This window comes from Epinephelus moara, chromosome 14 (assembly GCF_006386435.1).
Source record: "Epinephelus moara isolate mb chromosome 14, YSFRI_EMoa_1.0, whole genome shotgun sequence".
NCBI classification, from domain to species: Eukaryota; Metazoa; Chordata; class Actinopteri; order Perciformes; family Serranidae; genus Epinephelus; species Epinephelus moara.
In genome coordinates, this window is record NC_065519.1 from 11,443,632 (window position 1) to 11,457,151 (window position 13,520).

Consider the following 13,520-nt stretch of genomic DNA (forward strand, 5'->3'; position numbering starts at 1 on the left):
CAGGCCCCCTCTAAAGGGTCACAAGACGAACTTGTGTTATCATGCATTGATTAATGAGGTAAGAGAAATGAAAAACTAGGTTCTGCTGCAAAAATGTGTATTAATTTTTTTGTGGCTTTTTTCTAGTCTTTGCTTTTTTAAAATGAAATATTGGATAATTTATGAAACAGTTATTTAAATGAATCCATGTGAGAAGTTTAGAGGGGAAAATCTATCTCTGGTGAAAATCCTAACAACTCATGAGCCAAGTTTCTGTCCAAATGTAGCACAAATGTTTATAAAACCTCCAGAAAATCGTCAGAAGAAAAATCTAATGAATGATGAATGTACATTTTTTCCAAACACGTCTGTGATACAAATAGTTTGGGGGATCAAGATAAACAGCTGGTGGCACTAATTCTCCAGTCAGATGCCATTAAACCATTGCAGAAGAAGAGGGCTTATCATCAATACATCAACTATCCCATCCAGTGGCGATCCTAGACTCTGGGGGGCCCTGGCAAAGGAGACCATCGAGGCCCACCACCACCCCCTGCTCACATGTGCCCAATGCTGCAATTAAAAAAAAAGCATTCGGAGTACAAAAAGCGACAGTCAAGAAATTAGTCGGCTTTTTAAATTCTAAATTAACAATACATAAAACTTTTTTGTGACATTCCGGCTTGTTTTAACGTGCAAATTAAATATGCACATAAAATAAACAAACAAAAAAACAGGTGGATGGAAATGCACTTAAATTTGACAGTGATCCCGACAAGATGCTGCCTTTTTGCAAGGGGTCACAGTCTAAAAATGTTGGAAACCACTGATTAAATTTTGAACACTGTGTGTTTTATAAGCTTATCATCTTTTTTCTTTTTTTCTTAGTAAATTCTGAGAAGTAACTATAGCCAGTGGTAATTAAGTATATTTGACAAGCTGTCGGAGTAAGCATGGAGCCCACACTGTAACTATCTGCACTCCCTGAAGAAATATGATCATATTTTTGGAGCAATGAAAGAGTGATTCCAGAGAGAAGCAGACAGAGAGGTCTACAGTCTGTGTTTGAAGGATATATCCAGGATGTCAAACTGACTCAGCAGCAACAACAGGTTAAAAAGACAAAGATAGTTAGAAGCTAAAGCCGAACTACAGGCTACAGATCACAGTGTAAAAGTGAACCACCACATCACTGCTGATCGCCACACAAGACAATGAATATAAAGGGAAACTTCACTGATATTCAACCAGCTGTGTGGCATCGCAGTGTGTGCAGATGAATGGTGTTTGGCTTCACCCCCAAGTCAGACAACGTTCATCTGCACACACTGTGATGACACACAGCTGGTTGAATATCAGCAAAGTTTCCCTGCTTCCCTTCACTGGTTCCTGTGCAGCAGGGTCGGTCTTTGTTTCACTGTTATAATCATTAAAAAGCAAAAGCAGCATGTGTATACATTCAGTAGGCTATATCTTCAGTAGCTAGCTAGCTAACCCTGCACTTTTCAGAGTCTGATTTTGGTTTTGGAACAGGGAAGAAACGTATATCTTTTTCCAACCTCTCCAGGTAACGAGTATCATTAATACACGACGTGCCCCAGGCACAACATTTAGCAATTGGCAACTATTTTTAATAATTTTTATTTATTCATTGATTTAAATGTTTCTGCATTGAGTACTTTTACTTATACTTAAATAATTTTCCTGATTGTACACGCATACTTTTACTTAGTAACATTTTCAGTGCAGGACTTAGTGCAGTATTAGTACTCTCACTTCAGCAAAGGATCTGAATGCTTCTTCCACCACTGCTTGTAGCTATAAAATAGTTTTAGTGAGGTAAAAGTCCAAAATGTAGTGAATATACCATGAAAATACTCCAGTACAGTACAAGTACATAGAATTTGTACACAAGTACAGTATTTGAGTGAATGCACTTGGTTACCTTCCATCACTGGACGGCTACACTGCTGGAAATCTGATGGAAACAGGAGAGGAAAGGCCATCAAGCTATTCAGTCTCCATGTTGTCAGCAGTTCAGATTAGCTGTCACATCGCTGAGGGAGAAACAGCTGAAGATTGGAGAGGGTGATTTCATCTGAATAATTTCATGCTTTGACTGGCAGAGCTCAATGCTCACCGTCCCAAGACTTTGACGTCAGAGGAAGATAGACTGAGCAAAATAAAGACCCAGGTGCCGTCTAATACATGAATACAATCATCTGCCCTTTAGGGGTGAGAGAAGAAAAAAAACATCAAATGAAAATGAACTCACATTTCCAGTGAAGAAATTCCACTCACTTGGCTTCTTTTTCGAGTAGACAAAAAGACAATCTTTATTTGTGTGTTTCTCTCCTTGCTCTGACTTCTGTGTTTACTTTTGACTGACTGACTTCTTAATGACTGAGGTCAGCTTCCACAAAAACACCACAAACAGAAAAGGAGACAAACTCATACATGACGCTCAGACCTGGAGGCATCCTACCACTACCAACCATGGATCACAAACCAGAGAAGAAGAACGATAGAAGGACAGCATCAGTGGAATAGAAGAAGAGAAAACACATTTTTTTAATCTTCCACAGGCTATACCCCATCACTGCATCCCACACAGGAGTAATTAACAGTGATTTTAAATGCTACAAAAATAAGATGAAACAGGGAAGGAAGTGCTTCCCCTTGTTTGTGTTTCCTTGTGTGTGTGTGTGTTTTTGTACATGTGTGTATGTGCATGCCATGTCTTTGTCAATGTCTAGGTCTGCATGTGCTTTTTCTACATATGTCTGTACGTGTGAGTGTGTGTGTATCTGTACACTGGTCGAAATGCATGTATGTCTGTGTGTGTTCACAGTGCTTGCTCATTATGTTCGCTTCCCAACATTAAAGAAGTCTCAGTCCCATGATACACACAAACTTTCTCTCCCTCCTCCTCTGCTCCCTCTCTCTTTGTGCTGTTCCCTTTATAGTCATGTCCATGAATGCTCCCAAAAATCTCAGAGGAACCGTCCCGTTATCAAAGACTCTGTGTGTGTGTGTGTATATGTGTGTATGAGTGTATGTGCATGCGCATGTGTGTTCTTGTGATGCTACCACACACACACCTCGCCTCATTTGCCACAGTCTATGCGCTTCCCTTATTGGTTTAACCCTCAGACCCAGGACCAGCTTCAGTCAGTATTTACGTCCATTGTGATCTGGCCTGGGCTCCGAGGGCCGATTTCCAGTCAGTTTCACCCTGTGGGTCCATTTATCTCCCGGCCCGAGCTAATCCATCAACGACTGAAAGCCAGACAGGAGAAAACCGTGTGAGGAGAGAGGCTGAATTTTCCTTTTGATGTCTGAAAAAGTCTCAGGGAGAGCAAGAGAGCGGTAGCAGGGTGTTTCTGATTTTCCCCATGAAAAAATATATCATCATTACAAACGAGATTGATCTGAAGGTTTCACAGTGGTCATGCAACTTGAGTGTCGCCTCCTTTTTGTCACCTGTCCTCCGTTCATCCTTACTTCACTTTCCTCCTGCCCGCCCGCACCCCCTCCCCTGTAAAACACATCCCTCCGAACCCCCGACCCGTTCATCCTGCCAGTCCGAGAGAAGGTACTGTAAGTGACCACAGTCGTAATAATACAGAAAGACAAAGAGGTGGGTGACCAGTGGTACATTCATACATGAGAAAGTCATGGTTCCAAAAGTCACCCGACCCACTCGACATTAGACAGTGCTGAAGACGCCTGTGCTGGCCAGGCTGTGATAAATGCTTTGTTTAGAAACATGAATAAGACAGAACACATCCCACCTGAAAATATACACCTCGCCAAACCTACCCAGAACACCCCCCTACACACACCCCACCCTCCCACTCAAACAGGCTATGATTATACTTGTCATTATAACGTGATATCTTAGCTTCTAATATCAAAAAATCAAACTCACATTGCTGTGAATCTACACTGGCTCTGAAAATATCAACACATATAACATTTCATCTCCCATATGGCCGCATTTATTTAAATCCGTGCCTGCATTGTTTTCCCTTTTCTTTTTCTGCACAGGCCGGGTCACTTTCCTTCCTCCCCGTCTCTACGCGCTCGCTCTGATTCTCGCTGCAGTTGGAGCCGGTCCAGGTAGTATAGAATTCCAATTACAATGCAAGCTTGGCCACTTCCAATTCTTGGTTTGACGATGGGATAGCAATGTGAGAAAAAATCCAATTTTTGTGCATCCAGGCCTATCGCTTAATGCATCCTCCCGTGATTGGATGATAGGAATTGCACTGGGACGACAAGTTTAATCATAGCCGCGGCTACATCTACCCCATCAGTGGCCGAGAGTCAATAGACAAATCAAAAGGACCCCCTGATATGAGTGCAGAGACATTTCCCTTGTGTTTTTCAGCTGAGAGGTGCTGTTCCACCCAGAATTCAGGGATCAGAGATGAAGCGCAGCTTGCCAGACAGCTAACCACAACCCTCTCAGCCCGGCCTGGGAAGGGTGTCCGTGGCTGGGCCATGGAGGGGGCTGGCAGTGGGGGTGGTTGGTGGCTGTATAGAGGTGGAGGTGGGAGAGAGAGGGGGGAGGGGGAGGGGACGGAGACAGAGGGCTTCCCTGAGGGGTGGTGGATTTAGAGGGACAGCCAGCCCAGCCCAGCGACCCTGGGTGGGAGCTCCAGGAGGAGGGGGAGAGGGGTCACACCCAGGAGAAGAGTCCCAGGAGCAGTGAGGCCAGAACAGCTAACAGGGCCACGGACCCTGGCCTCCAGCTTGGACCTCCATCAGTCAGGAAGGGCTCCGGAGAATCGTATCCCGACCCATCTGAAACAAAGAGAAGAGAGAAACGACAAAACATCTGAACGGAGAGAGACACAGAGACAAAGACGAGACGATCTAAAACAAAGCGAATGAACGAGGGAGTGGATTTACAGAAAGACAAAGGGTAGACAAGTGGAACTATTACGGCGGGGGGAAAAAAAATGTGGAAAGTGAGCGACAAATCACAAAACTCAAACCCTTCAAGAGCCGAGGAGAGGCAGAGAGGAGACGGCAGAGAGGGAAAGAGGGAGGAGGAGAAGACGACAGCAACTGAGCTCTGCAGGGGGTTTAACCAACCTAATTACAGTTTAATCACAGAGACTCGGAATCTGGAGCAGCTGACACACACACATACACACACACAAAGACACACATCCGCTCACACACACACATGTGCAGCAGCTCACGGCTCACTCTGGTGACAATATTTCACAGATGAGATGGAAGTTGCAATGTCAGACAGATTACTTTAACAGCACAAGAAAAAGCAGAATCTCAAAGAGGAGTTGCAGCCATGACAGAATAAAAGAATGTATGTTGTTTCAGTAATTATGGAGGAGGAGAGAATTTCCTTCCCCCTAAGTGAAAGATGGAATGATCTGAGTCTGGAAAGCTATGAAGGCCCACTCTCATCCTTTTTACGAAGATCTTCAAAGCCGTGTCGTTACCTAGGGAGACGTGTTACTACCCAGGTTTGGGTTGAAAACTCACGAGGTAGAATCCGCCCTTTTGAAAAGATGCACAGGTAGATTTTCACGATAACGCAAGTGTGGCGTAACGCCTGCCGCAATCTGATCCCCATGTATCTTCTGTTGGGTTATTTTTAAACGACACTATCATAGGCCAACGTGGCAACACTTGCATGAGCACTGCGTCCTGTCTGCGCCAATCTATGAGCTATTTTCAAAAGGGTACATCTCATCAGGCTGCACGCTGTTCGGAAAAAAAGACTTGGTGTTATGTGGCGAGCAAGTCACGCTTCATCTTTTACCACAAGATGCATAAGGAGAATTTTATTAAGAAATATGAAGTGTCTATTATTAGATTATACTTCTACAGTACGCGATGGGTTTATTATTAGATTGCTCTCTTGTTTCTTATGAGCAAATGTAGCCGGCAGAGTGATGTGGAGGCTTGGTAACATTTTTAGAGAGCACTTTCAGCCTGCTCTGTTCCCTTTCTACAAGGACAGAAGGTCTCCCTCACACCCAGTGTGATGTGATGTGATTTGATGTGAAGTGCGTATGCCACTTTGTGCCTGTGTGCATGCGCCTGCGCACACTTTTTGTGTACCCGTATGTGTGAATCTGTCCGAATGTGTGTGTTTTCAGTGTGTGTGTGTGTCTGTGTGTAAAGGTGTTAAAGTGTTGCCTGGCTGGTCTGTGAATCAGAGCAGAGAGTGTTGCCGGGGCATTCTATCAGACCTCTTATTCCCCCCTAATTTTACTTTGATAGCCAATCTGGACCTTTGTGTGTGTGTGTGTGTGTGTGTGTGTGTAGTTAGAGCGTGACTTACCTGGAGGTCTGACATACACCTTCAGCTTTAGACATGCTCGCCCCACATGGTTTGGGTGAGGAGACGCTGAAAAAAGCAGAGAGATTGAAAGAGGAGATTAGCTGAGAGATAAAGCGATTTGTGCTGCTGATTGCACTCGTACAGTAATTGAGAACATTTAATAAGCCTTTCTTTTAAAATGTTGTTCTGTCTCAGGGTGCTGTGAAGCTTGTTATCAGGTGATGACTGGACTGGAAGTTTACAGAGGCGACATTTTTGACCTGTTCTTAAAGATTTAGTCTTCGGTATGAATGAGTAGCTCCTTTAAAGGAGCAGTGTGTAAGATTTAGGGGGATTTAGTGGCATCTAGTGGTCAGGATTGCAAATTGCAACCAGTTGAAACATCTCTTGTTTTGATTTTATTCAGTATTTATTGTTCAGGAGATTTTGACCAAAAGCCAAATTATCTGTAGAGCTCTCTTCCTCTCCAAAACAAACAGACCCAGCAATTCAAACCGGTAAAAACACTGATTAAAGCAGTTTCACGAGAAATCAGTGTTTGGCATATCAGAGATGGGACATTCGTAAAACCTGCTAATGTGTGCTCATGCTTTTTCTCTGATAACTCAAGCCTGTGTTTTGTTTGCCCATTTTGGGCTACTATAGAGACATGGCGGCGCAACATGGCAATCTCTGTAGATGTATAACCATACCTTTTGTAAATATAAAGGTAACAAAAACACAATAATTCATATTTTTAGGTTATTATACACGAAAGAAAACATACTTATGTTATATTCTATTTCTGCTCACACGGAAAGCTAACTTGCTAGCTAATGTTGGCTAGCTTGCTAATAAATACCATGAAATAAGATGTTATTGGTACATTTTCCATTTTCTTTTCTTTACTCACTGCAAGCCAAGCAGCATCGTTCATGTGGGGCAGTTTGTATTTTCATGGCCAGTATCACACAATATCTGGTTGAACAAAGCAACAATCAGTGTCTCCTCCACACATACTTTGTTGCTTATTGGTTGAGGCTGCAACTTCAACGGTCAAAGTTCACCAACGTTGAGCTCTACACGATGCAAAGATGTTTTATTTGATGTTTTATTTGCCCCTCTACTCACAGTGAATGGACGTGAACTGGAGGTGAATATTCGCTGGTGTTAATTTCACCCATGTGTGACCTTGCCCTGAAATGTATATGGGAGGCTGAGTTGTCTCACCTTTAAGCCAGCAGTGGAGTTAGAAACAGTGCAGAATCGGCGTCTGTGTAAAAGAGACAGCCGGCAGGGATGGGTGTGATGTTTTGATGATGTGTTATGTATGTGACCCAACGCTGGGAGATTTAAAAAGCAGCTAGAATCAGTTAGCAGCTAACTCAAAGAAGAAAAACAGCAACCAAAAATGTTCCTTAACCCTTCGTCATATAACCGGGACGGTGAAGAATTGTTACTCCCATGTTATGCCATTGTTTAGAAAGTGCTGCCTGATGGTCATGTTACATGGACTGTATTTAAAGATGGCTGACATGACAGCTTCTTAAAAGTGAAGCCAAACCATTTCAATCTCCCTCGTGTGGCTGGCTGCAGTTTAGGCCATAAAGCCCGCCCCCTCCATGTTAGTGAATGGGAAATGATTCACACTAAAAATTCATGTCAAATAAATTTTTTCCAAAGATGGTTTCTGTCATTTTAGGTAGTGATTATCACGCTGATGTTTGTTCAGGTGTTTTGGCAGGGGATGTGACATCATGATTGACAGCTGTGTGTGCCAATCGGTGTGCTCATGATCAATGGCGCTGCTTGCAATTGGTCGGACTGGTGTCTGATACCATGGAGATTGCTACTGCACAGACTCTGGCTCCAAAAAACGCCACCAGCATAAGATGGCAGCCACCGTATCGGGGATAATTTGGCTACATTTTTGCTTAGTGGGAGTAAGTGGAGACGTTAAATACAGTCCATGGTATGTTATATGTCACACTAAAAGCAAATGCTGTTATGTTACACGTCATGCCTCTTGCTTCCAGAATGTTGGCATGCTATCTCAAATCACACACTGGGTCGGTATTATACCAGCAATTTTGGTTTTGTAAAAAATACAAAGCTGGCGTAATGAAGGGTCTTCTTTGAAGCCCTATTGTGGGATCTCTGGGTAAAAATGGCTGATGTAGATCAGATTTTGGGCCTGAGGTAGAGGAGCTAGAGAGTATTACCAGAAAGTAATGAGAGATGGACTAACACGTTGTTTGTTTTGCTCCCTTCCTGGGATTTGTTTACAATTAAAAAAAACATAGAGTAACACCAGCCTTATCCTTTAAGTAACCCAGCTAAACACCTTAATCCATTCAGTTGATATTTTAATTTAGTGGCGCCTGTTATCATACTAATTAAAAATTATTCAAATTACCACAAACCAGCTGACACGCAGTGAACCTGGGGCTTTCAAGGCCCGTCAGGAGCCAGACAGGAGGGTCACAGGTTGGATCCCCACAAAGGAGAGACACCAAACCTCAATTTAACCCCAATTATTTTAAGACGCTGTACCTATTTATGGGATGGCAAGGAGAAACACTGACAATACATAATAAGGTAATAACAGAGATACAGTGGAAATAATTATACTGCAGACTCTGTGGCTTTGGCTGACTTCTTTTTACATGAATATTTTGTAGACATTTCTTCTTGTTCACTGGGCGGTTATTGAAGCAAAGTAAAACACACCTACATAACTGTAATTAGCTTGAAACGAAAATGTCAGAGGTGGTAAATCAAAGGTGGGCGTCACAAAGAAAGGAAAGTATTATTTTTTCTGTATTTTTTCTTAACACTCATTTGTTAGAATTTGACATGAATGCAGTCATTAATGCAGCCTATTACTTTCTTGATGACATTTATTGCTTCGAGCAGTTGGAGAGTTTTTTCTATTACGTCCTTTCAAGTTCTTTTAAACCCATGCTCCCAAGCTTGTGAGCTCCCGTAAACATACTGAGCACTTCAGGCAATGTAAACAAGTCTGTGAGGGATCAGCCCGCACACAGGGATTCAGTCACACTCACATTCACACCTAAGGGAAATACCCACTCTCAAATCGACCTAGCTTGAATGTCTTTGGAATGGGGAAGGAAATCCATGCAAATTCCCCACAGACGCCGGTCCTTCTTTGCCGTGAGGTGACAGTGCTAACCACTGAGCCACCGTGCCGCACTGGCTGAATGCCAGGAAAAAATGAGAAAAATGTTAAAAAGTTGCTGTGATTCAAACTTCAAAGTAGAGTAAATTAAATTGAATCTGGGTTTTTAGTCCCACCTCGCTCTGATGTGAAATAGAGCTGGAGACCTTAAAGCAGATGGTGACCAACTCTCTGACCGCTCGCGCATGCAGGCGTGCGCGCCCACACACACATACACACAGGGGTGTGAAAAAGAATGTGCACACACGCTGGTGCTTGCAGAAGTGTGCATGGAGACCTATTGGCCTTCTCCCTTGAGGAAGTCCGCGTAGTAAGAGCCGAGTGTGACCCTCAGAGAGGACCATCATCAAGATCCACAGCGCACAGGAAATAAATCTGACCCTTCTTCTGCCCTCTCCTCCCTCTCTTTCTGCCCACAACTCCTCCCTCCATCCTTCTCTCTGCCCTTCACCTCCTTTCCCCTTTCATGCCTTCCCCGTAGCCCACTTCCTCTGCCTCAAATTTCTTCAAATCATCCTCCTACCCTCCTTACAGTGCCCAGAAAAAGTAGTGGTCCCCTATGAAGCGCCGCCAGCTTTGTATCGAGCTTTCTCTCCCGTTGTGTGTCTTTGTTTTTCGGGTTCCCTACTGTTTTGCTGACAAATGGCAACATTTCGGGGAGAAAGGGATGGAATTGGAAAGATATATACCCCCCCTCAATCTCCCCCACCTCATTCCTCCTCTTCATGCCCTCCAAAAAAAGGTTCACTTTTGTCATTTTTTAAAAGTCTTATCGGCTCTCCCGGCGCCTCCGTTTCCCAGCACATCCACAACCCAATGTCTCCCGAAAACCCATTGAAAATCACTCAACCTCATCAGATGGCAGCTGGGAGAAGTAAGGGGTGGAGCGGACCTGTCAACATGTCAACCGCATGACAAATACACACACCGACGTGCACACAAGAGCTCACACTCACGCAGGTCTGGCCACAGATCGCCATCAGAGATCGATGTGTTTTACTTGGTGGAGTATCTGCGGAGAGGAGGCACTCATACACTCAATCTGAAGGGCTGGGTGGTTTAAAAAATGTCAAAATGCCTTCGTTCCACATCAATACTGACCTGTGTGTGTGTGTGTGTGTGTGTGTGTGTTTGTGTGTGTGAATGTGTGTGTGTGTTTGTATGTGCATGTGAGAGACAGTGAGAGACAAAAACGTGTGTGGTTGTCAGTCAAGATGACTGACATGGCCTTTCACGGACTCACAATCGCTTGACAACTGACCCCATAACCAGCAACCCCCCACAACACACACACACACACACACACACGCACACACACACACACCAATCTCATTGAGTACACATTCCCCTCAGGGGTCCCAGAAACACAATACCATAGTCAGCAACTATACAACTCTGGAGGGGCCCTGTCCATCCTTACATGAGGCTGAAAACAAAAGAGTGTGTGTCTGTGTGTGTGTGTGCCAACTGGGAAAAGTGCAGTAGGACATCGGGTGGCTGTTATCTTCGCCTCTTTAGCTCTCTGACTCTCGCCTGCTGTGTCTTTGTGCGACAGCGTAGACAACAGACTGGGGCAAGGAAGTATTTGCAGATACTTAGCGCTCATTATTAAAAGTCACTCTACAAACAAACAGTGTCGGAGGAAACACATTATTTTAATCTTATTATCTGTCACGGTAATTCAGTGGTGCAGCACATTATATTTTGGTTTTCAGTGATTGCATTGCATTAGGAAATTGTGCATTAGAAATAAAATGTGAACACAGCAATACAATAAATTGAATTCAAACCTGTGTCAATATTTGTCAAGGAATCTGTTTGTTTTTTTTTGCCTTGCCTCCATCTGCTGTCTGAATGAGGAGAAAATATCACTGTAAAACTGTAAGGTCGGAATCTCTATCCAAGGGCAAAAAACCACATCAAGGAATATGTCGCACTTGCGTGCCGACCTGAAACTGATGGCAGAGGTCCCTCATCCCATTATGGGTCATGGTGAGAATGCATCATCTCCTACTAAAAAAGGTTAAGGTCAGTTTTTCAGCCGGCTGTGCAGCCGCACCACCGGGAGAAATGAAGAGACCTGTGCCAGGATGCTGCAGAGTCATTACTTTTAGAAAAACTCTACATAAGATACAAACGACAGGTAATGTTTGATATGACTTTTAGAGAGATTCACCAGTTTAGACACATTACTGTGAGAATTTCCGGTGTTGGCGTCATAGGAAACATCATTTTAAAAGGGGAGAAACACTATTTAAAGGGGGGAACAGACTTTGACACAACCCCTCTACGCATTTAAATCACGCAATGAGACTGCATCATTAAATTTTTTTCTGTGTTTCTTAAACACTGAGAGAGTCTTAAATTTAAGGGTCCTGACATGCTCACAGAGTAAATACCAGAGAGATCCCTTAGATCATCAAATAAAGGTCGACTCACTGTACCTAAAATCAACTCTCAGTCAGCTCATGGTGCTTTAGTCATTATGGTCCTACTCTCTGGAATTCTCTACCACATAAACTACGGTCTGCTACAACAGTGTTCTCCTTTGAAAGCAAACTAAAAACATACCTTTATTCGCAGGCTCTTAGTTTGGTTTTTAAGTGTATTTCTATTTGTTTTCGGAATTAGTATTATTATTAACTCTTATTTTGTTTGTTTGTATCACATCCTGCTTGTTTCTATAAAAGTAATACTTTATTATCTTGCATGATATTTTATGTTTGTCACATGTGATGTTTCTTAGGCACATTGAGTTAACGCTTGTTGTATGAAATGTGCTATTGAAATAAAATTGACTTGACTGACACACCAAGCTGATGGTCGGCCATCTGTCAATGTCAGGTCCTTATCGAGCATCTGTCGTCCTAGTTTTTGCTGTGTGCCCCTCATCGTTGGCATTAGGTGGCCCTTGTTGGCCCTTGTTAGCTGTTTTTCGGCCATTGCAGCATGGCTGAATCGGCATTGGAGCTGGCAGAACCTGTCCGTGAGTGAAATCACTCTGACTGGCAGTTCAACTCAGTGCACAGGAAGACAAATGGAAGTAAGGATAGCAAACAAACGGCTAAAGTCAAGAGGGCCTGAGATTGAAACAAACTCATAATATTAGGTAAGATTTTGTTTAATAGCCATTTAGCACTTTGCAGAAACAGTTCGTAATTGTTTGTATTGTTCGTGGCGCATTATTTATTCTTTCAACACGGGGTTGTGTTATGAATGTGCTAATTGCTAACTAGCATCTTAGTTCTGTTGATTCAGTTTTCTGGTTTCCTGTTTTGAATGATGAATACAGACTACTGCTTCCTGTTGGTATGGAGAGTTATTTCCTCTCACACAGGCAAGGAACTCGAGAGCATGAGCTAGTCGGCCGTTGGCTAACCTGGTCAGACATTGACAAAACAAAGCCATCCTTTCACATCAGCATGATACGAAGCAGGTCGCCAAATGGTGCCAGGAAGAATCGTGGAGGGACAATAAAGAAAGACATCCAAGTAGGGCGGGCGGGAGGTGTGGTGGATGAGTCACGGACTTTCACCCTGTTGAGTGGCGTTCCCTTCCCATATGATTTTAGAGCCAAACCCTGTTCTTTTTTCCTAAATCTAACCATGTGCACATGTTGGCAAAATGTAACCACGTGCGTTTGTTGTTGACGGAAAAAAACGTCAATCCACGGTGTTGTACTGACTTAGTGCATGCACGTACAATGCATGTAACAGGCTGAAGTTGACACGGCGTCCTAGAACATCAATAATCAATGCACCCAGGGTAGCCTGCACGTTGTATCTCAACATGGAAAGTCCATGACCAAACGTAAATATGCGACAAGGTCGGAGTGAGAATGTGTTTCGTTGGCCTTAGTCTTTGCAGTGTGTTCAAGCACAACTTATGGGCCGAGATACAGGTGACAAGAGGTGACACAACAGACAGCATTTGTTGCCACCAGTTTTTTGATGCCAGGTTGGTGTGTCTGGGCCTTAACTTGTTTAAACTTAAAAACATAAAAGTAAAGCAAAGGACCTATGAGATAACTTTGGTGAGTGG

The 13,520-nt window shown here is 43.4% G+C and overlaps 1 protein-coding gene across 2 annotated transcripts in view; it reads right to left on the reverse strand.

The window, feature by feature from the left end:
• Positions 1–2,298: 2,298 nt before the first annotated feature.
• Positions 2,299–13,520, reverse strand: part of efna2a (ephrin-A2a) — a 133,790-nt gene continuing 122,568 nt past the window's right edge. The window contains exons 3-4 of one of the 2 annotated variants that reach the window (XM_050061095.1): positions 6,302–6,367; positions 2,299–4,788 (exon numbers count right to left, since the gene is read on the reverse strand). In XM_050061095.1, the coding sequence (XP_049917052.1) occupies positions 4,664–4,788; positions 6,302–6,367 (191 nt within the window). In that variant the 3' untranslated portion in view covers positions 2,299–4,663. Of the gene's footprint in view, positions 4,789–6,300; positions 6,368–13,520 lie in introns of both variants that reach the window. The other variant, XM_050061096.1, reaches the window with a different exon arrangement.